The 27,630-nt window shown below is 42.4% G+C and overlaps 1 protein-coding gene across 2 annotated transcripts in view; it reads right to left on the reverse strand.

Annotated features, from left to right (window-relative positions):
• The window catches only part of LOC140200730 (fibroblast growth factor 9), a 70,212-nt gene that overhangs the window by 10,854 nt on the left and 31,728 nt on the right, over positions 1-27,630 (reverse strand). For both annotated transcript variants that reach the window (XM_072264315.1, XM_072264314.1), the window contains exon 3: positions 11,223-11,326. In XM_072264315.1, the coding sequence (XP_072120416.1) occupies positions 11,223-11,326 (104 nt within the window). The remainder of the gene's footprint in view (positions 1-11,222; positions 11,327-27,630) is intronic.

The following is a 27,630-nucleotide window of genomic DNA, read 5'->3' on the forward strand; positions in this document are numbered from 1 at the left end:
AAGCAGAGCAACCCGAGCTTTGCTGAGCCCAAAATTACAAAACACATTTGGAAGCCACAAAATTAGTCAGAGGACTGAAATAGAATGAAAAAGTGAGGCTTGCTCTTTTGGAGTAATGTGATATTAAAATAAAAATGTTAGATTTATTCCTCACAAGTGATTGATACTTGGACAAATTTTATGAAAGCAGTAATGAAGGGAAAATTCAGGAAGCATTACATAGAATGATAGCAATTTGCGTCACTAAAGAAGACCATTTGGCCCATTATGCTTCTACTAGTCAAAAATAATCCTGTATGTCAGCTCTTGGCTATGGCACTTGCAGTGTTCATTCTGGGATTTTTTTTAAATATGGGGAGGAATTTTGCATCTGCCGCTCTTTCAGGCACCGAGTTCCAAACCACTTCCATTCGTTATCCCCCAACTTCTTTCTAATTCATCTACCATTTAACAAATCTATGATCCCATTTACTTGCCCCTCTGTACATGTTTACATGCTAGGCTTCTGGTTTTATAAACACCTTCTAAAACTCCTCTCGGTCTCCTTGTTTCCAAATAGCACATTGCCAGCTAAGCTGTCTTACCTCATAACAATAATTCACAAGCCCTGACAACATCCTCAAATCTCCTCAGCACTCGCTCCACAGTATCAAATCCTCCTTCTATGCTTCAGCCAATAAAGATAAGTATTGCAAATGAACTTGTCCACCTTCAGACATCTGAGATGGGCATTCCAAGATCTACACTTTTCAGTGCCTATCATTTACTGTGGCTAACTTTGCCTCATTTGTCCTTCACAGTTTCATTACTTTCATTTTCTGCACTGAATTACATGAGTCACATTGTGCCCTCTTTACCCAGTCCACAGAAACCTTCGAGTAGCCGAGAACTTTTTCCCTCACTTTAACTTCACTGCCAATTTTGGTGTCAGCACACTTCTGAATTATAGCCCTTACATTTGCCCAAATCATTTATATATACTGCAAATCAAAGAGCTTAGTATTAAGCCCTGTGGAATCCACTGCACACAGCCCTCCTTTGACTAAAAACCCCAAAACCCATGGTAGTGTTGTTCTACTATTGAACTAATTCTGAATTTAATTTATTGTTTGCCTTTGGATCCCAATTTTTTTTCTTAACCAATCTGCCATATTTGTCAAAAGTCTTGCTAAAATCTATGTACACCATATCAAGTGCCCTAGCTCATCAACACTATTGCCTCTTCAAAAAAATCTATTGTTAATCAGACATGAAATTCTTTAACGAATCAGTGTTGAATGTCTTTAATTAACCTGTACTTCTCTAAATGTTAATTTGCTCTTCAGGTTTTTCTCACAACAATTTAGTCACTACAAATGCCAGGCTAACTGTAGTTACCTGGTCTATTACTTCTTCCCATTTCAAACAATGGTACCATACCCACAACAATCCAAGCCTCCGGCATTGCACTTTTAACCAATCAGAAAATTATAGTGAGATCACATGCTATTTAATCCTTCTTGCTTCATGTGCTTATGATTTTCTGTGATTTGTTTAACCTGCAAATGCTGTATTATGTCTTCCTAATCTTTCTAGATTTATCCTGCCCTCCCGCATCCCTCCCCACCTTTCCACTGTGTTAAATTGTCTGTGTCTTTCAGTAACTCATTTTGTGCTTTATTGTGCTCTGAACATCTCTCTATGACCAGGAAGTCAAGCATTCAGAGTCCCCTCTCCTTTACTAGATACTTATAATAAACCATCACTCTTCTGATCCCTGAATGCCCCCTATTTCCAGACACTAATTTACCTTCATAAAGCTCTTCCCTGTCCACTTTTGCCAAAATGCATCTCAGCCTTGTAAACCGGGCCTTCCCTCAGTTGGAAGTTACAGTAATGTAATTCAAGAATATAATGCTGAGGTTTTGTAAGGCATTTGTCACACTGCACTTGGAGTATTGTGAGCAGTTTCGTGCCCTTTATCTAAGAAAAGATGAGCTGGCATTGGAGAAGGCCCAGAGGAGGTTCGCAAGAATGATTAATATATGAGGAGCATTTGATTGCTCTGGGCCTGTGCTCTCTGGAGTTTAGAAGAACGATGGGGGATTTCATCGAAGCCTATCGAATATTGAAAGGCGTAGAAAGAGTGGTTGTCAAGACAATGTTTTTGAAAGTGAGGGAGTCTGGTACCAGAGGACACAGCCTCAGAACAGAGGGACGCCCATTTAGAACATAGATGAGGAGGAATTTCTTTCAGAAGGTAGAGAATCTGTGGAATTCCTTGCCACAGACGACTGTAAAGGCCAAGTCACTAGGAATATCTAAAGCTGAGGTTGAGAGGCTCTTGATTAGCCGGAGTGTTAAAGGTTATGAGGAAGCAGCAGAATAGGGTTGAGAAGGATAATAAATCAGCCATGACAGAATGGTGGTGCCAAACTGATGGGCCGAATGGCCTGATTCTGCTCCTATGTCTTATGCAGGCGTGCAGTTTGACATGTGCAGGAACCTTAAGAGGTGGAGAAAATAAAATTAATAAATTCCTCTATCTGTGTGCATGCCTATCAGTACGTTTTTAAGGTGACACATGAAAGTCACTTGTGCAGCCTCTGTACTAGCAGGTGTACCATTCCAAGAAATACCCAAAGCTACACCTTGCTATTTTGTTACGAGAAGGAGCCAGCTAGATTGTGAAAAGTGTACACTTTTGCTGACTTATCTATTCATTTACTATCCCAGCACTTCCCTGGAGAGAGTTGTCTGTGATTAACCAATTCCTTTTAACTTCAGTGGTAAACCATAGTTCAAGTGCTTCACAGCTCCACAGGAAACACAAATCTAATTTCAATAAGTTCCTGTACCCTCTGCGGGGAGCAAAGTCTCGGGAATAGTGACAGGGAAGAAATTCTCATTGGAAGGAGATAAAGGTTCTCATCATTGTTTATGAAAACACTATCTGCTGCATTCCTGTGTTGAAAGTAAACTTTTTCAGATAGGTATCGGATTTCATTCCATTTTGCACAAGCCCTCCAAATGGCTACAAACCAAGTGCTCACCATTGAAAATGAAAAGAAGAAATTCACATTTTAATTGCCTTATTATAACTGAAAGGCAAACGCTAAAGTGGTGAAACAGCAGGGTACCTGATAGTGATAGGTCATTTAATTAGTTCCTATGGTGCTTTCCCGTGGAGAAATTAATTCACAACCTGATACCTGGACAAAGTAGAAAGATTGATTTTAACATTTTTCTGCTCCAAAAACAACATCATTTGTTTTAAGGCACGGCCCGGAATCTGTCTGTATGTAACACATTTTAAGGGTGTTGGCCATTGTTCATGTTTCAAACAAGTAGCTGCTCTTCACATGCCAGCTCTAACCTGATCGTGCCTCAGTGGGTCATTCTTCCATAGATGCCAGTGAACAGTCAATGATGCACATCATTGTACTCCGGAAGACTGAGTAAAGCCATCCCTAACAGCCACTTATAGATGTTTTATATAACTGTGCAACAACTAGGAATTCCAGAATCGGAATCAGAATCCTTTATTATCGCCAAGTATGTGGACACATACAGGGAATTTGATGCCGGTTTCCCTGAGCTCTCGCTGTACAGAATCAAAAAGCAAACAAAACAATAGCGCAAATAATCATGAACTATATACAATGAGGTATACCTGTATATGTACAGGTGGACTTGGTTTATAATAAACTAAAATTCAAGTGTTCATAAGACTGATAGCATACAGAAAGAAACTGTTCTTGTACCTATTTGTCCTGGCATACAGTGATCCAAAGCGCCTACCAGAAGGAAGGAGTTGGGACAGGTGATGTCCAGGGTGTGATGGGTCTACAATGATGCTGCTTGCTCGCTTCCTGACTCTAGATGCATATAAGTCCTGGATCGAGGGCAGCTTCACACCAATAATCCTTTCCGCAGTCCTGACAGTTCTTTGGAGTCTATTCTTGTCCTGTTTGGTAGCTGATCCAAACCAGACAGTGATGGGCGAACAGAGAACAGACTGGACTCCAGTGTATTCTATTCACTGTTATAATGTTAATTTCAGCAGCAAAAAGACACCCACTGCTCAGGTGAGAAGGGATTTTAGACGCTTGTGATAAGAAGTGACTCACTCAGGCTGATGTGATGAGACCCACCCAGCACACCAACCCGACTCCCTGCAGGGTACACATTGTTGATCTTAGGTAGTAGAATAGTATTGGGACAATCTTAGTTCTTAAAGCTCAAAGCACAGGGCACAGTGCAATAAAAATACTTCTAAAGACTATGTCACCTTCATTGTATTAAATGTTCTTTTTGTTTCAAAGTAGGCTGATGTTCCAAAATAGGTACCTGATGTTCTCAAATGTTTTGGTTATATTATTTATATGCTTGCAGACCCATGTTGCAATAACTGTTATTTCCAAAATGCTATTCAAGCAAAGTTGTTATTTTATTATAAAGAAACATTTTATTCTCTGTGCTTTAGGGGTTATATCACCATCAAAAGTACGAGTGTATATTCATTCAGCAAAATGTCTCAGATGGTGCTAGCCTGTGTAAGTAATGTTTTCTGCATTGGTAAATCTATTTGGCCATCGATTACAAGAAAGCTTACTCTGTTATACAAGACCATTGATAGCACACCTGAGCAAGAGACAATTTTATCTTGTTGGTAAGTCATGTTTTTGGTGTAATGTTTCAAGGATCCAGAAGGTGGCATTTACTTGGTGAGGTTTCAGGATGCGACACTTGAACAGACAGTGCATTACAGTAATGCACACAGATCAGACACAACACTGTATGGCAGAAGACTGAAGAAAAACCTTGCAGAGGAAACCAAAGTGCTGTCTTCAGCCAAATACTCTCATTGAATAAACCAAACCCCACTTAAGATATGTGTACAGATCAAGACTGAAAATAATCTGTACCATGTACACTTGAACGAAAACTATTAACCCAGTTCCAACATCAGGGGTTACTTTAGAACAGGGGTTCCCAATTTTTTTTATGCCATGGACCCTTACCATTAACCAAGGGGTCCATGGACCCCAGGTTAGGTACTCATGCTTTAGTGAATTAATTTACATTATGCAATTGCACTGGAAATTCTCTAGATTCTCCAAATACTTGTAATTTTAGATGAAATTAATTTGCATTTTATCTGCTTAAAAAAACCATGCAATGGCTATGAAAGGTACTTTGAAACAAAATGCAAGTAATGCCAGAAGTTACATTCCTTAATCAAATAATGAACTCCACATAAATATCGAAAGAGTGTCCAAAGAGAATATAGAGAACCCAGAAACTGTCACTTCTTTAACACGGTTCCCCATCCTACTCACAGCTTTACCCCCTGTATACCTCTCTTTCCAGCACACCCACTTGATCAGAGCTATTCTAGGGATTCAACAACACACACAAAATGCTGGAGGAACTCAGCAGGCCAGGCAGCATCTAGGAAAAGAGTACAGTCGACTTTTCAGTCCAAACCTTTTGGCAGGACTGCTGTAGGGTTTCGGCCCGAAACGTCAACTGGCAGCTGAGTTCCTCCAGCATTTTGTGTGTGTTGCTCGGATTTCCAGTACCTGCAGATTTTCTGGTGAACACAGCAGGCCAGGCAGCATCTCTAGGAAGAGGTACAGTTGACATTTCGGGCCAAGACCCTTCGTCAGGAATAACTGAAGGAAGAGCCAGTAAGAGATTTGTAAGAGGGAGGGGGAGGGGGAGATCCAAAATGATAGGAGAAGACAGGAGGGGGAGGGATGGAGCCAAGAGCTGGACAGGTGATTGACAAAAGGGATATGAGAGAATCATGGGACAGGAGGCCCAGGGAGAAGGAAAAGGGGGAGGGGGGGAAATCCCAGAGGATGGGCAAGGGGTATAGTCAGAGGGACAGAGGGAGAAAAAGGAGAGAGAGAGAAAGAATGTGTGTATATAAATAAATAATGGATGGGGTACGAGGGGGAGGTGGGGCATTAACGGAAGTTAGAGAAGTCAATGTTCATGCCATCAGGTTGGAGGCTACCCAGACGGAATATAAGGTGTTGTTCCTCCAACCTGAGTGTGGCTTCATCTTTACAGTAGAGGAGGCCGTGGATAGACATGTCAGAATGGGAATGGGATGTGGAATTAAAATGTGTGGCCACTGGGAGATCCTGCTTTCTCCCCACCTCCCCCTCGTATTCTCTAACTTCCGCTAATGCCCCACCTCCCCCAGTACCCCATCCGTTATTTATTTATATACACACATTCTTTCTCTCTCTCTCCTTTTTCTCCCTCTGTCCCTCTGACTATACCCCTTGCCCATCCTCTGGATTTTTTCCCCCTCTCCCTCTTTTCCTTCTCCCTGGGCCTCCTGTCCCATGATCCTCTCATATCCCTTTTGCCAATCACCTGTCCAGCTCTTGGCTCCATCCCTTCCCCTCCTGTCTTTTCCTATCATTTTGGATCTCCCCCTCCCCCTCTCACTTTCAAATCTCTTACTAGCTCCTCCTTCAGTTAGTCCTGATGAAGGGTCTCGGCCTGAAACGTCGACTGTACCTCTTCCTAGAGATGCTGCCTAGCCTGCTGCGTTCACCAGCAACTTTGATGTGTGTTGCTTGAATTTCCAGCATCTGCAGAATTCCTCGTGTCTGCAGATTTTCTCTTGTTTGTTTAGGGATTTAACACTTCTGTTTTCTGGTTATGATCATAACTATGTACGGATAACAGGGACTCATCTCACTTCCTTTTTTAATTCCAATCTGCTCACTTCGAAGTATTTTATTGTCTTATAATATGCAAACAGTTAATGCATAAAGTTGTCAAAATGGTTATTGTGATGCATCTAGCGTGCTGGTGTGGTGGGTAGTGCTTGTCGCTGTCACTTTCAGCTTCCACCGCTGGCTAGCAGTCTTGCAAAAATGAATGCTGAATGTGCTAAGTCTCTCCCTACCAGCACACAGCCTCTCCAATAGCGAGCCTCGTGTAGTGCCTCCTTGCTGACCACACACAGATAATGAACAACTTACAGACTCAGGCTGAGCTACAGAGCATGGGGAAGAGGCCTGGCCCCTGCACATGTAGCACACGGACATGCCCTGGTGCTCGTGAACCAGATCCCCAGCTATATGGGTAAATAGCCCCACTGCCTGTGGGCAGCCTCGGGAGAGGTGAAGGTTATGGGGGTAAACCCAGACAGCAAATACCCAGAGTGGAGCCCCTAAGGTGGCTGGACGTCATATTCCTTCCGACAGCCCCTGAAGCCAAGCTGGTGCCAAACCTTTGAGCCTGGTGAGGCCGAGAGTTGGATCTTGATGACTGGGCCTCTCAGGATCCCCATACCTTCCCACCAGCCTTATGATGATGATGGAGATCACCCATTGTCCTTCGAGACAGACAGATGCCAACCACATTGCAAATAAAGTAGTTGATTTGTTTCCTGTAAGCCACCTTAAATCAAAGGATTGGATTTGAGTAATCAAATATTCTGGAGGAAAAATTAAACTTGAGGACTGGGTCATAGGGATGGTGTGATGGGAAGCAGAATGGTTCTATCTTCCGTGAACTAACAATAGATCATGTCATCAATGAGGAACCAATCGTATAGATGCTAATCATCTGAGAGGCAACATGACTAATGGCTTGTTTGGTACTCTGAGCAATTGTATAGGTGCTAATATTGTGTAAATTGTGGAAACAGTGTCTGGAGACTGGCTGGCCTAGTGTGATTAGATTGACTGTATAAATTTGAATTGTAACCTTGCATTGGCAGAAACAGTGTGCAGAACGTCTCCGCATGAATTCATGATATAAAGGCGGTAACTAGCTTTGAGGTCTTTGCCTACTTTGTGTTTGATCAGTACAAAAATTCTGTAACAGAATCTCATGCATATCACATGTTACGCAATTTTATGCAGGCTGTAACCCATTTATCTCTACAGATATTATAACAATGAGTCTTAGTTGAACTGAATGGCTTGAAGCATTTTCCAATTTTTTTCCCTTTATTTGTTTTTTTTAAGAACTCTAAGAGGATCTGCCTATTTTTTACCTTTCGGGGGATAACTACATTTCCACTGGATAAACAATGCTTGAAGTTCAGCCTGTTTTAGAAATACCTTCTTAAATCTGATCATTCACTTTCAACAAATGCTCTTGCATAGGCAATTTTCAAGATGACTAATTTTAATTTTAATTTAAACTGTTTTTTCCATCCTTTTTGTTCTCCAACGATTTTGGAACTCTTCTCACTTTCTTGTGTCAATATTTTCTCTCTCACTCATTCTCCCTCCCATCGAGCAGAAACATATTCTTTCTCTACAGACGCTACCAGACCTGCTGCGTATTTCCAATATTTACTATTTTTTTATTTATTTCCAGCATGAGCAGTTTTCCTGTCCTCCCCAACTATCTTCAGCTGCTTCAGCAAGAGCCTTACATTCCGCTATAAGGTAATTGACCACTGTAAGGTCATCAGAAGGAATGTTCACTGTACAAATATCAAAGGCCGACCAGTTGAATTTGCAATATCTATGCAATAAAACAGTCCTTTGATTACTTAGAGGAAGATCTACAGAAGTAGCAAGTTAACACTCATAAACAGGAGAAAATCTGCAGATGCTGGAAATCTAACCAACACACCAAAATGCTGGAGGGACTTAGCAGGCCAGGCAGCATCTATGGAAAGGAATAAACAGTCGATGTTTTGGGCCAAGATCCTTCAGCATGAGTCAACACTCATGCTGCTCAACTACCAGCCATCAACTATTTTTGACAGAGGAAGATCATACCAGTACATTTATCCCCAATCACCAATATTGTTGAGTGCCAATGGTGAACTGGATCAGCCACTCGGCTCCTAACTCCGCAAAGGCTTTCCATCACTTAGCAGCATAAATTAGGAGTGTGATAGAGTACTATCCACTTGCTAGGATGGCAGTTCTCCAAAACTGGTCAAGAAAATCAACACCTTCCAGGACATAGTGGCCCATTTGATTGACATCCTTGCATCTACCCCAAGTATTTAATCACTCCACCCCCATGGCATTGTTGTTCCAGAGTGTATCGTCTGTGAAATGCACTGCAGTTAAGGCTGTACCAACAGTATTTTCTGAAGCTATGATCTCTACTGCCAAAGATGAGGGCAGCAGACCTATAGAGCATCGCGGCTTGCAACTTCCCTTACAAGTTGAACAGCCTGGCTTTGAAACGTAACACCATTCTTTCATCAGTGCTGAAGTTAAATCCCTACCCAATGATGCCAGGAGTTGCTTCACCACACAATGCAGCAGTTTAAGAAGGCAACTTAACACCACCTCAAGAAAATTTAGGAATGTGTAATAAATACTCACATTACAGAAAATGAATAAAAATACACAAGGATTTGACAACTTTCTCTATGGGTTATAATGTCACCCATAAGAGGCTGTGTAATTGCTACTGCAGCATGGGTGAGTGGAAATAATAGAACTGGGTTTCAGAAAAAAATGCGCTTCAAGTAGGTGTGGCCTTGCTTTATTGGGCAAATTGAGGGAAGAAGTGGGCTGAGGCCAGCAGGTGGTGGGAAAGTGTCGTCTGAGACTAATGTGGTCTGGAAGACTTCAGTTGGGGATTTTGGAAAACTGAATGGGGTTACATCATGAGAACATTTTGATAGAAAGGAATAGATGAGTTTGAGACAAATTCAAAGGTGAGGGGCTGTGGGTGAGGCTGCATTGGGAGTGTTTCACATCAAGTGTTGGAAGACTTAGGACTCTGTGCTTAACATGGGCAGAATTCTTGGAAAGGTCTTGAGAAGATGACTGAAATCTGGGATTGAAAGGAGTGGAGGTAGCTTGGGAAGGTCAGAACACTAGCCCATCACTAAGTCCTGTATAGAGACAGAAGTCAATATTTAGGTCAATGATCCCTTCAGCAGAAATAGAAAACTGTTTCTCTCTCCACAGATGTTGACTGACCTATTGAGTGCTTCCAGAATTTTCTGGTTTTGTTTCAGATTTTCAGAACTGTTATAAATGGCAGCCAGTGTGGTTTTAGATGCATTATGTTATGCCTTATGAATCTACTGGAATTCTTTGAGGAGGTATCTAAATTAGTAGGTAAAGGCTATTCAAAATATATAAATACTTGGATTTTCAAAATATAACATTTCAAGTCTATGGTTTATAGAGGTATGTGGAATTAATAGAACATTAGTAATCCTACTGAAAAATTTGCTTCATAATAGAAAACAAAATGGAATGATAAATAGATCAAGCTGTGTCTGGCAACTTGGCAGGTTTGGGAGCTTTTTAACAATGTTCAAAAGGGTTTAATCAAATTTGCTTATGTATTAGTATGTACAGTGAAATCAGGAACAAGAAAATCTCAAACATGGCAAAAACAGCCATTGACAAAGGAACAAAAGGAGGGTCTGGTTTTTGTTCCTTCCTGAATATTTCCACTCACTTGGAAGTTGAAAGGCTAATTAGGTAGCGGATGCACTTTGTTAACATGGTGAACTCATGTTTGCTTAATACAGTATAATTCATTGCAGACAGCATTGCAAGTTTATTCATCAGTTAAGTTTGAATAACGCTAAATAGAGTTATTGTTTGACTGCCTTTGGAGTCAGAAAGTAAGTGTGGTATTATCGTGAAAGTTTTACTACAAGATGAAGTTACTTTGCAAGTTACTTGGTGTAGATTAAATAAATAGAAAGATTCCACAAGAGGTCAGATTATTCATGGTTGTACAAATGGCATTTTCTTGTACCATTCTGTTCTGGCAAACTATCTGCTTATGGAAGTGTGTCAACAATTGTACTACATGCCGAGCTATTTGGAAACACAAATTGTAACCAGAGAAGTGTAACAGAATTGTGCACCAAGAACAGAGGAAAGAAAAGGTCAGTAATGAGAAAGAAGTGTACTTATGATTTAAAGTCACAGTCTGTAGGTCAACATGACGAGACTCTAGTGCTTTATTGACCCACAGAGGTTGGCGCACAATATAAACAACACTCCGGATCATTTTGAAATAGAGCCTAGATAGACTCATGAAAAAAGATACAGTATCTATAATATGACAAAGCAGCCTTGAAACTGCTTGCATTACATGTAATATTCATGAAAAGAGCTTTAATTTGTTGTTCTCTTTGTGTTTCCTTTCCCATCATTCGGAATTAAACTCTTCTCAACTTCTTTACAATTAGCTACTTACTTTAATAAACAATTCAGTTCTCTTTCTTTATAACACTATGTAAAACACAGATGTACACTTACCGATCCGTATAGCTCTCCTTTCTCATTCATCCCCAGGTAGAGTCCACTGTCTACACCACGAATGCTGACCAGGCCCACTGCTATACTAATGAACTCCAGAATACCTAATGATGGCAATAACAATAATCATAAGTGCTCACATTTGAGAAATAGGTCCATTTCAGAAATGTGCAAATGTTCAAAATTATTAATGTAATTCAAAATGTCTAAAATATGCATAATCTACCAGTGCCAATTAATTTTCTTGATTATAAAACAATAGCTTTCTAAAAGTTTTCAAAAGACTTAATTAAGATCATTAGACTTCCATAAGGGACATGCTGCAGAATGTTTTGTAAATAAGTTATCTTAAGAAATTTTAATACAGGAAGTTCCAACAGAACAGCAAACTCAGAGTGCTGTGCGTTGCATTGCCCAGACACCAGAATACACTGTACTGCTGCCACAAACAACAATTTCTATGTCATTTAAGTCAGTGATGATAAATCTGATTCTGAATTGATTATGAACTTCATCAGTTCTCTGAGTTTACTGGGGAATGTTTCTTAGAGTTGAGGTGATAGTAAACTAATATGAGCAGTAAAGGTGAAAATTGACAAAATGAAAGAATGCACATGGATTTTTCTATGAACCTGAATAAATAAGTTCGGTATATATGGCATCTTCTAAAGTTTTTGACACATTTATTAATATTAGTGGTAATATAGCTTGCAGATCAATGCATTTAATAAATGTTTGCCTTGGGAAATTATATTAGAACTTTTTTTGTTTGGAATGATGTGTTGCTGAGACAATTATGAGGAAAAATTGTGCGCCCCTAGACCATATAGCTTGTTGAGACATTTCAGAGGACAATCAGTTGTATCATCACTGCTGATTTAAAACAGAATGAGGATAAAACTAGTGCATTACATTTGGACACAGTAGCATCACTTCCATCCCAGTGAACATTGATAAGTCCTCTGCAGGCATTTGTCCAAATTGGCAGAGCTGTCCCACAGACTAGTCAAACACAAACTGGCATTGTCATACTGACAAAATCACACCTTACAGATAACCTCCATTACACTCCCTGGGTGCACTCTGTCCACTTGAGATGGAAGTACAATGAGAAACAGATGGAAGGTAGTAGCCCTGGAAGTCCTCCATGTTTGCTTGGAGACACCATAGGGTCTTGTGACACGAACATAGAAGCCTCCTCCTGATTACACCAAATGTCTTCCATCAGCTGACGTAATGAGCAACACTTGGAAGAGAACCAAAAGCAGCAATACTGCAGAATGTATTCTGGTTCAGAGACACCAATGCCCACCACCAAAGTTAGCTTGGTAGCACCATCACAGATCAAGCAGGCTGAATCTCTGAGGCCACAGCTGCCAGACTAAGTCGTGGGTGAACTAAGATATGCTCATCTTTGAGCGTATATCTGTGGCAGATACCTCTGTCCAGAAGCACCGAGGTAGAAATTCCCTCCACATAACCTTTGTGGAGATAAAGTCCCACCTTCACACTAAGACATTTTACATTATGTTGGCATCATAGGGTTGTGTTAACTACATGCATAACAGATCTGACACATTAAAACTGGATATGTTAGAGGCACTGTGAACCATCAGCAGCGGCAGCAGCAATGTTCAAAGCTCAAAGCAAATTGATCATCAAAGTATATATATGTCATCATGTACAACACTAAGATTCATTTTCTTATGAGCATACTCAATGAATCCATAATAGAGTAATAACCATAACAGAATCAATGAACGACCTCGCCAAACCATGTGCAAAAGACAACAAGCTGTGCAAATTCAAAAAGAAAGAAATTATAATAAATATCAAGAACATGAGGTGAAAAGTCTTGAAAGTGTGTCCTTAGGCTGTGGGAACATTTCAATGATGGGGCAAGTTAAGTTGAGTGAAGTTATCCATTTTGGTTCAAAAGCCTGATGGTTGAGGGATAATAACTGCTCCTGAACATGGTGATGTGAGCCCTGAGGCTCCTGTACCACCTTCCTGATGGCAGCAGTAAAGGATGTACGGGGTGTCAGGGAGGGGTAGCACCTTTGGTGGGGGAACATGCCGCATCCTTTTCAAGGCGGTTAGTCCACCTTTGGTCCCCACCTAGCACTCAGCTCTCACCTGTGGCTCCCCATAGCTGTTTGCATGCGGCAGTGGCCACACCCCAGGCAACAGCTTCAACAAGCCGGCTAAACCAGCTGAGGGTAGCCGATGGGTCTCAAAACCTCGGTGAGATAGGGAGTCGTCTATCCCAGCATGTGAAGACAGACTCCGGCGGATTGAGCGGACGAGACCAATGGAAGGTCCAACGGTCAAGAAGGCGGTCTCTGCAAGTGCTGTGGAATGTGTAGAGCAGGATAAGACACAGAAGACGTCCTGGTCATCCACTGCGCCTAGTCCCATCTCCAGCCGTCTCAACTCTGTCTTGCCACTGGATCCAGATGGGAATTGGGAAGAGAAAGTGAGGCTGACGCTGCGCAACTCTCCCTCACTTAAATCCAAATCATGCGCTAGTCTCGACACCACCATAATGGTGTCGAGGTCCTCATCGACGTTGACGATGGACGAACACTTGCATTTGGGTCCGCCTCCCAGCGCCGCCCTGTGGTGCACCTATGCTGATAGAGATCATGGAGGAGACGTTGTTGCCAATCAAAACTGGGTTCTGCAAGTGGAAGAAAATCAAGAATCCAATTGCACAAGGCGGTATTGATGCCAAAGTCTTGAAGCCTATTGGTTAGCTTTGAGGGGATGATGGTATTAAATGCTGAGCTGTAGCCAATAAAGAGCATCCTGATGTATGCGTCTTTGCTGTCCAGGTGTGCCAGGGTTGAGTGAAGAGCCAATGAGATGATATCTGCTGTGGACCTATTACTCCATAGGCAAATTAAAGCGGGTCCCAGTCGTTTCTCAGGCAGGAGTTGATATTCTTCATCACCAACTTCTCAAAACGCTTCATCACTCTGGATGTAATTTCTACCGGATGATAGTCATTGAGGCAGGTCACCATGCACCGGTATAATTGAAGTCTGCTTGAAACGGGTGGGTGCCTCAGACTATCAAAGTGAGAGTTTAAAGCCCTCAGTGAACACTTCAGCCAATTGATTAGCACAGATCTTTAGTACTTGGCCAGGTCTGGGCCAGGTGCTTTTCGTGGTTTCACCCTCCTGAAAGTGTTCACACGGCGGCCTCAGAGACTAAAATCACAGGATCATCGGGGGATCTAGGGCTTTATGATGGTTCCTCCATGTTTTGATGGTCAAAGTGAGCATAGAAGGTATTGACGTCATCTGGAAGTGCAGTCCTGTTGTCACCTATGTCGCTTGATTTAATTTTATAAGAGGTGATACCATTCAAACCCCACCACAACTTGTCGAACAAGCTTTCATGGATTCAAGTTTAGTCCAAAATGCCACTTCATCCGTGAGATGTGTTTCCAGAAATCTGGACCTCTCGTAACTTTCTTGGTCACTAGACTTGAACGCCTCTGACCTGTCCCTCGGATCTCAAGGTTCATCCAGGGTTCTGGTTGGGGAAGATTCTGGATGATTTTGCGGGGACCAGGTACTCCAATGTAAAGTGGAACCTCATGACCTGGCATTTCTCTCACCTTACTGTGAATTGGTAAATCGGTTTGGATTATCACGTGGACCAAGTGAAAAACTTGTTTCGCCTGCCATCCATACAGATCATTTAATTACAACAATGCATTGAAGTAGTACAAGTAAAACAACAATAAGGGGCAGAAAAAAGTGTTACAGTCACGGCGAAAGTGCAGTGCAGACAGTCAGGCCATAACAAGGTAAATTGTGAAGTCAAGAGGCCATCGTAGGGCACTATTCAATTTTCTTATAACTCCAGGTCAGAAGCTCTACTTGAGTCTGGAGGTACATTCCTTCAGCTTTTTCTATCTTCTACTCGATGGGAGGAGCGAGAAGAGAACATGTCTGGGCTGGGTGGGATCTGCTATCATATTAGCTGCTTTACAGAAGCAGCAAGGAGCGCAGACAAAATCTATCAAGGGTTTCGATGTGTTTGAGTCCAAACTTATTGTCATCTGACTGTACATACATACAACCAAACAAAACAACGTTCCTCCAGACTATGCTGCACCCGCATAACATACATCACGCACAGCACATAAACCAAAATATTAACATAAATAAGTTAATAAAATATCATTCAAAATGCATGCAGTGTGCAGCACAGGTAAACAATACAGTAAACAGTATATAACTTTCTCTCCTGACAAGGCCTCACTGGTGGCAGGGTATTCATTAGTCTCACAGCCTGAGGGAAGAAGCTGTTACCCAGTCTGGCAGTCCTAGTTCTGGTGCTCCTGAGCCTCCTTCCTGATGGCAGTGGGTCAAAGAGATTGTGGGATGGATGGTGGGGAATCTCAACAATGCTCTGGGCCCTTTGCCTGCGACGCTCCTAGTAAGTGTCACAAATAGAGGAGAGGGAAATCCTGGTGATCCTCTCGATGGTTTTTACTGTCCTCTGTAGGGCCTTGCTGTTAGGGTTTTTACTATCCTCTGCAGCTTCCACACCGCACAATGATGCAGGCAGACAGGACACTCTCAATGGTGCTGCTGTAGAAAGTTGTTAGAATGGGAGTGGGGCAGAAAACCTTGCACGTCCCAGTCTCCTCAGAAAGTGTAGACACTCATGTGCTTTCTTGAACAGTGAGGTTTTGAGAGTCCAGGTTAGATCCTCCATTATGTGCACAGCGAGGGACTTTGTGCTCTTCACCCTCTCCACAGCACAGCCACTGATGTGTGATGGAGAGCGGATTGGCCTTTGCCTTCCTGAAGTCCACAATCATCTCTTTTGTCTTGGCCACACTGAGACTCAGGTTGTTGCTCTCACACCATTTGACAAGCCTCTCTACCCCCTCTCTCTGTATAGTGATGAGGCCAGCCACTGTGGTACCATCAGCAAACTTGATGATGCGGTTTGAGTTGGATCTGGCAGTGCAGTCATCAGTCAGCAACGTGAGCAGCAGCAGAGTGAGCACGCAGCCTGGGGTGGGGGGGGTGGGCATAATGCCAGCAACTCAACTGATTGGGCTCTTTCTGTCAGGAAGTCCAAGATCCAGTTACAGAAAGGGGTGTTGAGTCACAGCGAGAGACTCAACCTCTGAAGGACGATCCCGTTAAATGGCAAGCTGAAGTCAATCAGCAATATCCTGGCATATGAGGCTTTGTTTTCCAAGTGGGACAAGACAGAGTGGAGGGCTGAGGCCAAGGCATTATCAGTGGACTGGTTTGAGTGGTAGGTGAACTAAGAAGGGTTCAATGTAGTTGGAAGGTGGGGTTTTTATATGATCCATTACCAGTCACTCAAAGTACTTCACAATTATTGACGTCAGTAGCACTGGGCAGTAATCATGACTGTCAACACTCACAACATGCTGGAGGAACTCAGCAGGTCGGGCAGCATCCGTGGAAACGATCAACGTTTCGGGCCGGAACCCTTCGTCAGGACTGAAGAGGGAAGGGGCAGACGCCCTATAAAGAAAGTGGGTGAGGGTGGGAAGGAGAAGGCTGGTAGGTGCCAGTTGAAAAACCAGTAAGGGGAAAGATAAAGGGGTGGGGGAGGGGAAGCAGGGAGGTGATAGGCAGGAAAGGTGAAGAAGGAATAGGGGAAAACACAATGGGTGGTAGGAGGAGGTGGAACCATGAGGGAGGTGATAGGCAGCTGGAGGAGGGGGCAGAGTGAACTAGGGATAGAGGAAGGGAGGGGGAGGGATTTACCGGAAGTTGGAGAATTCTATGTTCATACCAAGGGGCTGGAGACTACCTAGACTGTATATGAGGCGTTGCTCCTCCAACCTGAGTTTAGCCTCATCATGGCAGTAGAGGAGGCCATGTATGGACATATCTGAATGGAAGTGTGTTTTTCCCTATTCCTTCTTCACCATTCCTGCCTATCACCTCCCTGCCTCCCCTCCCCCACCCCTTTATCTTTCCCCTTACTGGTTTTTCACCTGGAACCTATCAGCCTTCTCCTTCCCACCCTCCCCCCACCTTCTTTATAGGGCCTCTGCCCCTTCCCTCTACAGTCCTGACGAAGGGTTCCGGCCCGAAACGTCGACCGATCTTTTCCACGGATGCTGCCCGACCTGCTGAGTTCCTCCGGCGTGTTGTGAGTGTTGCTTTGACCCCAGCATCTGCAGAATATTTCGTGTTTATTAACCGTGACGGTCACTCTCTTGGGTGCCAGAATGATGGTGGGTGCCTTGAAGACTGCATGGTCAGTGCACTGTTTCAAAGAGATATTAAAGCTGTCCATGAAAAGTGTTAGCTGGGCTGCGCAGTTCCTCAGCACCTGACCAGACACGTTGTCCGGCCCTGCAGCTTTGTGTGCGCTGAGCTGTGTCCACAACTCTCAGCAGTTTCCTGTGGTCTCAGCAGAGCAATTGCCATACCAAGCTATGATGTCATGTGGGCCCATCTGAGCTCTGTGGTGGAGAAATTGTTCTTAGGGGGTTAGTCAAGTGAAATAAGTAGGTTGGGAGGATAGCAATTAGAGTGCTTGAGGGCCTCTCACTTTCCTCAATAACATGCATTGAGATACTTAACAGGGAAACCCCAGTACTAATGTACCTTTAAAAAAATCACACGTTCCTCACTAATAAGTATTAAACCTTAGATTTTTCTTGTTCAACACATCCAAATAAAGGCATTTCTAGACAAAGTTAAACAGTTCCTATATTAATAAACTCTATGTCCGGAAATAGTCAGTGCTGCAGCACCAGTGTGACTAACATACTGAAGCACCAAAGACCAAAGAGGGAATTCAGAAACGATGCTTTTCAGATGCAGACCACAGGAAAAAGACAAGCACTTAGCACTTTCAGTTTGCAGAAGCTGTTTTAGATTGTGAGAGTTTATCATCAGCCATGGAACTAAAGCTTACGCAATAGTTAAATTATTGCTTAATTTTCGACCTAAGGCAAGTTGACCTTCAGTAGTTTTCGTTCAAAAGTGGTCCAAGATCCAGTTAACTGGATGGAGAGTGTAACATGGTGGCAGGTATTGGAATGCAGCAGGAAGCATTGCTACTGTAGGAGAACCGGATGAAAATTTTTCAAACAACAAGTACTGAACCTTGAGATAAATGCTTTTATCGTAGTTCAATCAAACGGCTATTGCAACAAACTTTGATAACGACAAGGTTCTCATGTTGGCCCAGAATTTGTCATCAGTGACAGAACACGACACTCACCTCTGGCCTTGAATAAACATCCCCACAAAGGCCTGGCCAGCATTACACCCAGAGGATCATTCTTCAGATGATTGCTGTCAGGCAGTAGTTCATTCAGATCTTGGTGCCCAGCAGCTGTCTTGACATCAAGCTGTCTGAGCTGCCATTTATACTGAAAAATTCTCAGGCACATTTTGCAATACACGTTTTAAATGTGGACAATTCTGATTTGATGGAGACAGACGTGAAAGCGCAGAGGAACATCTGGAGAAATTTCTGAAACACCAGTTCGTTGCTGTTGTTACTGCACAATCAGGAATCTTTCCGAGGGAAGGCCTCAAAATCCCCGGCTTCGCCTGCTGTTAGCGACCGAGATTGAGGTCAAATCGTTCAGATAGAGATGGCGCTCAGTACTTGGTGTCGGAGAGCTGATCGGAGGCTCGAAGTTTTCGGATGACTCAGAGTCAAACTGTGGTCGGCATGGCAGGGAGAGTTTTTCTTCCTTCTCCCGTCTGTGTGAGATGTAGGACATTTGAGAGACTTTGAACTTTTTACTGTGCTCATGGACTTCTTCATCAAGTTATGGTATTGTTGCACTGTTGTAACTGTATGTTATAATTATGTGGTTTTGTTAGTTTTTTCAGTCTTGATCTGTCCTGTGTTTTGTGATATCACACCGGAGGAAATATTGTACCATTTCTTAATGCATGCAATACTAAATGATAATAAAAGAGGACTGCGTGTCTTCATAATCTAAATCTAAAACATTGTGCAGAGTCCCAAATAAAAAAAGATAGAAGCCAAAATAAGTTTTTAAATGTAAAACCCATTATGAAATATGAGCAGATTGTAGTACACATAAAGTTTGGTCATTTGCTAAGCGAGATTGACAGCATGTATGCTTTTTAAACTGACAATGCTATATGATGCCCAAGTAAGGTTTTCAAAGTATATGTCAGTTCAATCCAGTCTTATGACAATGGTGCAGATGATTGTAAAATCTATAAAGGCCAATTTCAAGATTGGTTTTCATAATTTCCAATACACAGGTGTAAAAGAGAACAAGATAGTTGTTACTCCTGATCGTATGCAGCTCAAAAGAACCCAATAATTAAAAAAACACAATTAAACCTAAATACATAAGCTAGCTTACATACATAGATTGATTGTATGTCCATAAAGTAACACTAGGTACAAGAGTGTCTGCACATAAGATGATTTGGACAGGAGATGACAAGGTAGTGATGGTGGGGAGTGTGTCAGTGGGTGGAGGTGTTATTCGACCTTATTGCACGGGACAAGTTACAGTTTTTGAGTCTGGTGGTCTTAGTATAGATGGTACACAGCCTCCACCCTGACGGGAGTGGAACACACTGTTCATGAGTGGGGCCAAATTTCTATACATACTGAGTGTCCTTGTTGGTGGGTGTTGTGTCACAATTACATATCAATTGAATAAAAGCAAGCACGTGGGAAATGGCTTTAACTGATGTATTCATATTACAACGAGAGAGAGAGAGAGAGAGAGAGAGAGAGAGAGAGAGAATGCTCATGTGCAGACAGCAGATCAATACGTTGCGCTAAGGGGGGAGAGGTCATTGTTCTAAAAGAAATAGATCCATACATTAAACACCCTCCCCCTTTCGATTAATGCAACATAAAACTGTAAATGCACAAAACATTCAATTTCCCCTCCATAAACCCATATTCTAAATAAGCATACTTTCACAATAAAAGTCCATAACTAACTTCACATTTTTAAAGATTCAGTCTTCTGGGTGGTGCTCTGTTTCTTTCAGGATAGGACCTCTGGACCTGTGGAGTGACATCAAATTTGGCAGGTGTCTTGTCAACGGTAAGTTTCTTGTCGTGCCTCTGGACCCGTGGAATGGCATTGGGTTTGGTAGGTGTGTTTTCTAAGACAATGCTCTGTTTCTCGTGTCACATTGCTGTCAGTGGTATCATCACTGAGAGTTAAGCCCGGTAATTGTAATGTGTCCATCTTTTTGGATGTAGTGACTCAGGTGTGTTCTTTGGTTGAGCATCCAGTATCTGGTCCACATGACGTCTCCGTGTCTGATCTCCAACATTCAGTGTGTACATCAGTGCTCTAGTCCTTAGTTATCCTACCAGGTACCTACTTGTCCTCTTGGTAATCACGTGCTAAAGCTTCCTATCCAATCTCGAAACTCCTTGCTGCTTCACTTGGTAGCTAGCTGAACTGTTTATTCTGTACTTCCCTCCATAGATCTGGTTTCAGGAGGTCTATGCAAGATCTCAGATTCTTGCTTATAGATAGAAAAATAGAAACATAGAAAATAGGTGCAGGAGTAGGCCATTCGGCCCTTCGAGCCTGCACCGCCATTTATTATGATCATGGCTGATCATCCAACTCAGAACCCCGCCCCAGCCTTCCCTCCATACCCCCTAACCCCCGTAGCCACAAGGGCCATATCTAACTCCCTCTTAAATATAGCCAATGAACTGGCCTCAACTGTTTCCTGTGGCAGAGAATTCCACAGATTCACCACTCTCTGTGTGAAGAAGTTTTTCCTAATTTCGGTCCTAAAAGGCTTCCCCTCTATCCTCAAACTGTGACCCCTCGTTCTGGACTTCCCCAACATCGGGAACAATCTTCCTGCATCTAGCCTGTCCAATCCCTTTAGGATCTTATACGTTTCAATCAGATCCCCCCTCAATCTTCTAAATTCCAACGAGTACAAGCCCAGTTCATCCAGTCTTTCTTCATATGAAAGTCCTGCCATCCCAGGAATCAATCTGGTGAACCTTCTCTGTACTCCCTCTATGGCAAGGATGTCTTTCCTCAGATTAGGGGACCAAAACTGCACACAATACTCCAGGTGTGGTCTCACCAAGGCCTTGTACAACTGCAGTAGTACCTCCCTGCTCCTGTACTCAAATCCTCTCGCTATAAATGCCAGCATACCATTCACCTTTTTCACCGCCTGCTGTACCTCCATGCCCACTTTCAATGACTGGTGTATAATGACCCCCAGGTCTCGTTGCACCTCCCCTTTTCCTAATCGGCCACCATTCAGATAATAATCTGTTTTCCTATTTTTGCCACCAAAGTGGATAACTTCACATTTATCCACATTAAATTGCATCTGCCATGAATTTGCCCACTCACCTAACCTCTCCAAGTCACCCTGCATCCTCTTAGCATCCTCCTCACAGCTAACACTGCCGCCCAGCTTCGTGTCATCCGCAAACTTGGAGATGCTGCATTTAATTCCCTCATCCAAGTCATTAATATATATTGTAAACAACTGGGGTCCCAGCACTGAGCCTTGCGGTACCCCACTAGTCACTGTCTGCCATTCTGAAAAGGTCCCGTTTATTCCCACTCTTTGCTTCCTGTCTGCTAACCAACTCTCCACCCACACCAATACCTTACCCCCAATACCGTGTGCTTTAAGTTTGCACACTAATCTCCTGTGTGGGACCTTGTCAAAAGCCTTCTGAAAATCCAAATATACCACATCCACTGGTTTTCCCCTATCCACTCTACTAGTTACATCCTCAAAAAATTCTATGAGATTCGTCAGACATGATTTTCCTTTCACAAATCCATGCTGACTTTGTCCGATCATTTCACCGCTTTCCAAATGTGCTGTTATCACATCCTTGATAACTGACTCCAGCAGTTTCCCCACCACCGACGTTAGGCTAACCGGTCTATAATTCCCCGGTTTCTCTCTCCCTCCTTTTTTAAAAAGTGGAGTTACATTAGCCACCCTCCAATCCTCAGGAACTAGTCCAGAATCTAACGAGTTTTGAAAAATTATCACTAATGCATCCACTATTTCTTGGGCTACTTCCTTAAGCACCCTGGGATGCAGACCATCTGGCCCTGGGGATTTATCTGCCTTCAATCCCTTCAATTTACCTAACACCACTTCCCTACTAACATGTATTTCGCTCAGTTCCTCCATCTCACTGGACCCTCTGTCCCCTACTATTTCTGGAAGATTATTTATGTCCTCCTTAGTGAAGACAGAACCAAAGTAATTATTCAATTGGTCTGCCATGTCCTTGCTCCCCATAATCAATTCACCTGTTTCTGTCTGCAGGGGACCTACATTTGTTTTTACCAGTCTTTTCCTTTTTACATATCTATAAAAGCTTTTACAGTCCGTTTTAATGTTGCCTGCCAGTTTTCTCTCATAATCTTTTTTCCCCTTCCTAATTAAGCCCTTTGTCCTCCTCTGCTGAACTCTGAATTTCTCCCAGTCCTCAGGTGAGCCACTTTCTCTGGCTAATTTGTATGCTTCTTCTTTGGAATTGATACTATCCCTAATTTCTCTTGTCAGCCACGGGTGCACTACCTTCCTTGATTTATTCTTTTGCCAAACTGGGATGAACATTTGTTGCAGTTCATCCATGCAACCTTTAAATGCCTGCCATTGCATATCCACCGTCAATCCTTTAAGTGTCATTTGCCAGTCTATCTTAGCTAATTCACGTCTCATACCTTCAAAGTTACCCCTCTTTAAGTTCAGAACCTTTGTTTCTGAATTAACTATGTCACTCTCCATCTTAATGAAGAATTCCACCATATTATGGTCACTCTTACCCAAGGGGCCTCTCACGACAAGATTGCTAATTAACCCTTCCTCATTGCTCAAAACCCAGTCCAGAATAGCCTGCTCTCTAGTCGGTTCCTCGACATGTTGGTTCAAAAAACCATCCCGCATACATTCCAAGAAATCCTCTTCCTCAGCACCTTTACCAATTTGGTTCACCCAATCTACATGTAGATTGAAGTCACCCATTATAACTGCTGTTCCTTTATTGCACACATTTCTAATTTCCTGTTTAATACCATCTCCGACCTCACTACTACTGTTAGGTGGCCTGTACACAACTCCCACCAGCGTCTTCTGCCCCTTAGTGTTACGCAGCTCTACCCATATCGATTCCACATCCTCCCGGCTTATGTCCTTCCTTTCTATTGTGTTAATCTCTTCTTTGACTAGCAACGCCACCCCACCTCCCCTTCCTTCATGTCTATCCCTCCTGCAATGCTTATGAACAGCATTGCAGGTGTTTGATTTGTTGTTGCATGAACAGTGTTCCAATATGCAAAAAAGGAAGTTGTCCACCTTGTGCTGTAGAGAAACGTCCTCCTTGTCCATTGCTTTGATGGACTTCTTGAAGGTTTGGATAAAACTTTCTGCTAACCCATTCGTTGCTGGATGGTGAGGAGCTGACTTGAAATGTCTGATGCCATTTTTCTTCATGAACAGTCAGAACTCTTCTGATATGTATTGTGGTCCGTTGTCGCTCACAATTTGTTCTGGTAAGCCGTTTCTGTCAAAGATAGCCCTCAGGGCAGAGACAGTCTTTGTTGAGATGGTTGACCAATGATATAAACTCCGGCCACTTCAAATGAGCAGCCACAGCAATCAGCAACATGGAGTCCATGAATGGTCCTGCGAAGACAATATGGACCTTTTACCACTCCCACAGGTTTAATGGTGCCTGTCAGGGAGAACTTTGAACATTTTGGTCAGGTCTTCAATCTGTGTATCTATTATTCCCTTCTCAAACACCTTCTGATTAGCATTAAGCAGCTGTGACAGCCTCTGGTTAGTGCTACCATTTAGGCTGCAGTTGCCTGTTGATGCCACACTGAGAGCTTTGATCGAGTTCCAGTCTAGTTGGATTTTTCTCAACCATTCATGTCCAAAAAGTGCTCCATACATAACATTTACTTTCAGTTTGCCTTTGGGAGACATTTTTTTTGCCTATGTAAGTCTTTAGCATCACTGAGGATTTCTTTAATTGTACCTTAGAAAACAGTCTGTTGTAGTCAGCCTCTGAAATTAGGAACAAAGCTGACCCTATATTCAGCTCCATTTTCAGTTTTACACCAGACACATCTATTGTGATCCAAATGATGGAGTGATCTGCTTCAGTTATACTATGCAATTCTAGGCATGACAGTTCACCTTTGTCAGACTCTATGTTGTCTGAATCTGTTTTACATTCAGTACCTTTATGCATTTGCTTAGCTTTGTATTTGAGACTTTTCAGTTGGTTGTGCTTTTTGTCTGCCTTGCACACTCTCTCTATGTGACCTGTCTGACACTTTATGCAGCCTTTTTTTTGAACCAACAGTCACTTGCATCATGGGAGGGTTTGCCACATCAATAACATCTTTGGCTTTTTGCATCATTCAGGGACATGTGCATTTCACATTCTAACCTCCTTTTCTGTAGTTCTGCTGCATTCTTTGCTACAGTCTCTAACAATATTGCAATGGTCAATGTCTGTTCTAAGGTTAGGTCTCTTTCTGCCAGTAGCCTTGTTTGAGTAGCTTGACTATGCATGCCACATACAAGCCTGTCCCTTAATGCAGCACAAAGTCCATCTCTAAAGTCACAGTAGTGGGAAAGTTTGCACAGTTTTGCGATGTATTCAGAAAGGCTTTCATCTTTTGACTGATTCCCTTTGTAAAATCTAAATCTCTCAGCTATTACCGGCGGTTTAGAGCCCAAGTGATTTTGAACAATTGTAACAATTTTGTCGAACGTCTTGGTTGCTGACTTTGAAGGGGTTACTAAGTTACTGTACGTCCTTACACCCATTAAGCAAAGAAGTGTAGGGGTTTTGTTTTGCTCCTCCACATTGTTTGTGTTACAATATAGTTCAGCCCTCTCAATAAACAACTCCCAGCCTTCATTAGCACTATCAAATTCATAAACTTTCCCGACTGAAGCCATCGCCACATTATATTCACATTAAATTCAGCGTGTCTTTCATTGTTTTACTCAGAAGCATCAGAAAGGGAGGGGCAACCTGAAAGGTATACTTAAAATTATGAGAGCTTTAGATACGATAGCTCATAAGAATCTTTTTCGCAGGATGGAATTGTCAAATACTAAAGAAGATAGATTTATGATGAGAGGGGGAAATTTTAAAAGATTTGCAAGGCAGAGAGAGTGATAAGCATTTGGAATCCACTGCCAGAGGAGGTGGTGGAATCAGACACAAAGGTAACAATTAAAAGGCATGCAAACAGGCACATGGCAGGCAGGGACTAGAGAGATACAGAATATGTACAAGCATATGGGATTAATTTAAATTGACATTACGGCCAGTAGAGACATCATAGACATAAAGCCTGTTCCTGTGCTGTACTGCTTGTTCGACATTCTATATCTCATCAATCAGGAGATGCGATTGAATAGATTGCTGTACCAATATTGACTCAATGGAATGAATGACCATCTGTGTTGTAACAATTCTATGAAATTCTTCAAAGCTCTATCTCCTTCCGAAACAAATTGTAAAACAGATTTAGATTCAACCATCAACCTCAAGCCCAGCCTTTGAGAACCAAAGTCTTCCTATCAGTGAAATTACTCAATAATCAAAAGAGTTGTCTACATGTAACCTAATCCATGTTCTCAATATCACCATGGTGTTCTAATAATGCTTGAAGCCTTATTTTTGATCAAGGGTCACTATTCTAAAGGATAAAGATTGACTCAGTCCAATTCAAATACTTTTTAGTGAGTTAATTATCTTTTCTATTGGTGTTTTACAGTTTGTTTCTTTGCTAAACCCTTAGCACTTTCTAGATCTATGGCAGCTCACCACACTTTAACTTACACCTCCTGATTTCTTCAGCACTAATTCCAGTTGATGCAAGATTAGACGGAAACAACTGGACAGTGATACAAATAGATTCCGCATGCAGCATTCACCTTTAGTAGGAACACAAGAGTCACGTTGCTTTCACAGTCAGTCTAATTCATGATGTGATGGCATTGACTGAATCGAAGTAAAATTGACTCACAGCCTGTGGTCCTGTCCAGCAGCATATACCTACATGGAACACCAAACAAGTTAACACTTCACAGTCAAGACGTGCCAGTGAGGATATCCCAGGTGACAAGAAAGGATTTTTTTTGTTTTTTTTAAATGCTCTTTGATTTTCAGAAATACTTGAAAATACTATTAAGATTTTAAAGAAAGTGAGCAACCCCTTGCGTCCAGGTCCAGAATCACCACTCAGGTACAACTGGCATAGAGTAAGATTTCCCAGCACAATACAGGAAAACCCAGTGAGACAGAACTGCACCACGTGGAGTCCAGTGAAGGAGCAGAACAACAGACGCATTGGCATCTGTTACTCAGCATGTCCTGGAGCTGATTACCTGAGAACAGCTGAACGCATGCACTTCCTGTTTGATAGCACAACTCACCCTACTAAATCAAAATAGATTTTTGTTTGAAGGAGGAGTATTTCTTAAACTTGATTTTTCTGGGCTCTGCTGCAGCGCTGGGTTGGCATGGGTCAAAAAAATCTAGCTCATGCCATGAGCACTTTACTCACACCACAATGGATTTTTGAAATTCTTCTCCTTCGCAGGCAGTCCCTCAGAACAAACATCAAAGTTCGTTTGCTTTCTACTCCAGTCTTGTGGGTTCCGAAAGAGGGATGAGCAAGGAACCGCCAGCGGCCTGAAACATACTCAGCCTTCTACCTCAGGTAGGATACGTCTTTTATATTCGCACACCAGACTCGTGAAACAGGTGCTCTACTCTGAGCTCTGTCATAGAAAGAAGAATAGCAGATAGATAGAATGGAAAAAATATCAAGAATTTCCTTGAAGAAATACAAAACCAATGAGGAATGTCTGACTCATGACAGTTCAATGTAAAGAAGGAACACTCAAGATGGTTTTGAGAATCTGAGCTCTATGCATTGGGAACAGACAAAAGCCCTACAAAAGGAGTACATTTTTTTCTCAGATTAACTATCTGCCTACTTCATCAGGGAACTACTCTGCCATTTGTGGTACTGACAAGGTTGCAACATAGGCATAAAGAGCTCTTTTCAATATGTAAAGGATTTAAAGCAATTTCAACATCAAGTCATCCTGATTTGAGTCTGGAATTACCCATGTCATCCATCAAATAATTGCATGAGAGGTCTGGGAACTCTGTTTTTGATGCTCAATGGTTCCTTGATTTCATGTTTGTTTCTCCCATTTTCTATTGGCTCAACACGTTAATTAAATTTGTTTTGGTAGTCAATTACTCTGGCTTTAAGGCAGCCAGCACCATCCCGGGCCCAAGAGGGCGACAGCAATCTGCCTCAATGACTACCGCCCAGTGGCACTGACCTCAACAATAATAAAGTGATTTG

Source organism: Mobula birostris, chromosome 7 (assembly GCF_030028105.1).
Source record: "Mobula birostris isolate sMobBir1 chromosome 7, sMobBir1.hap1, whole genome shotgun sequence".
Lineage (NCBI taxonomy): Eukaryota > Metazoa > Chordata > Chondrichthyes > Myliobatiformes > Myliobatidae > Mobula > Mobula birostris.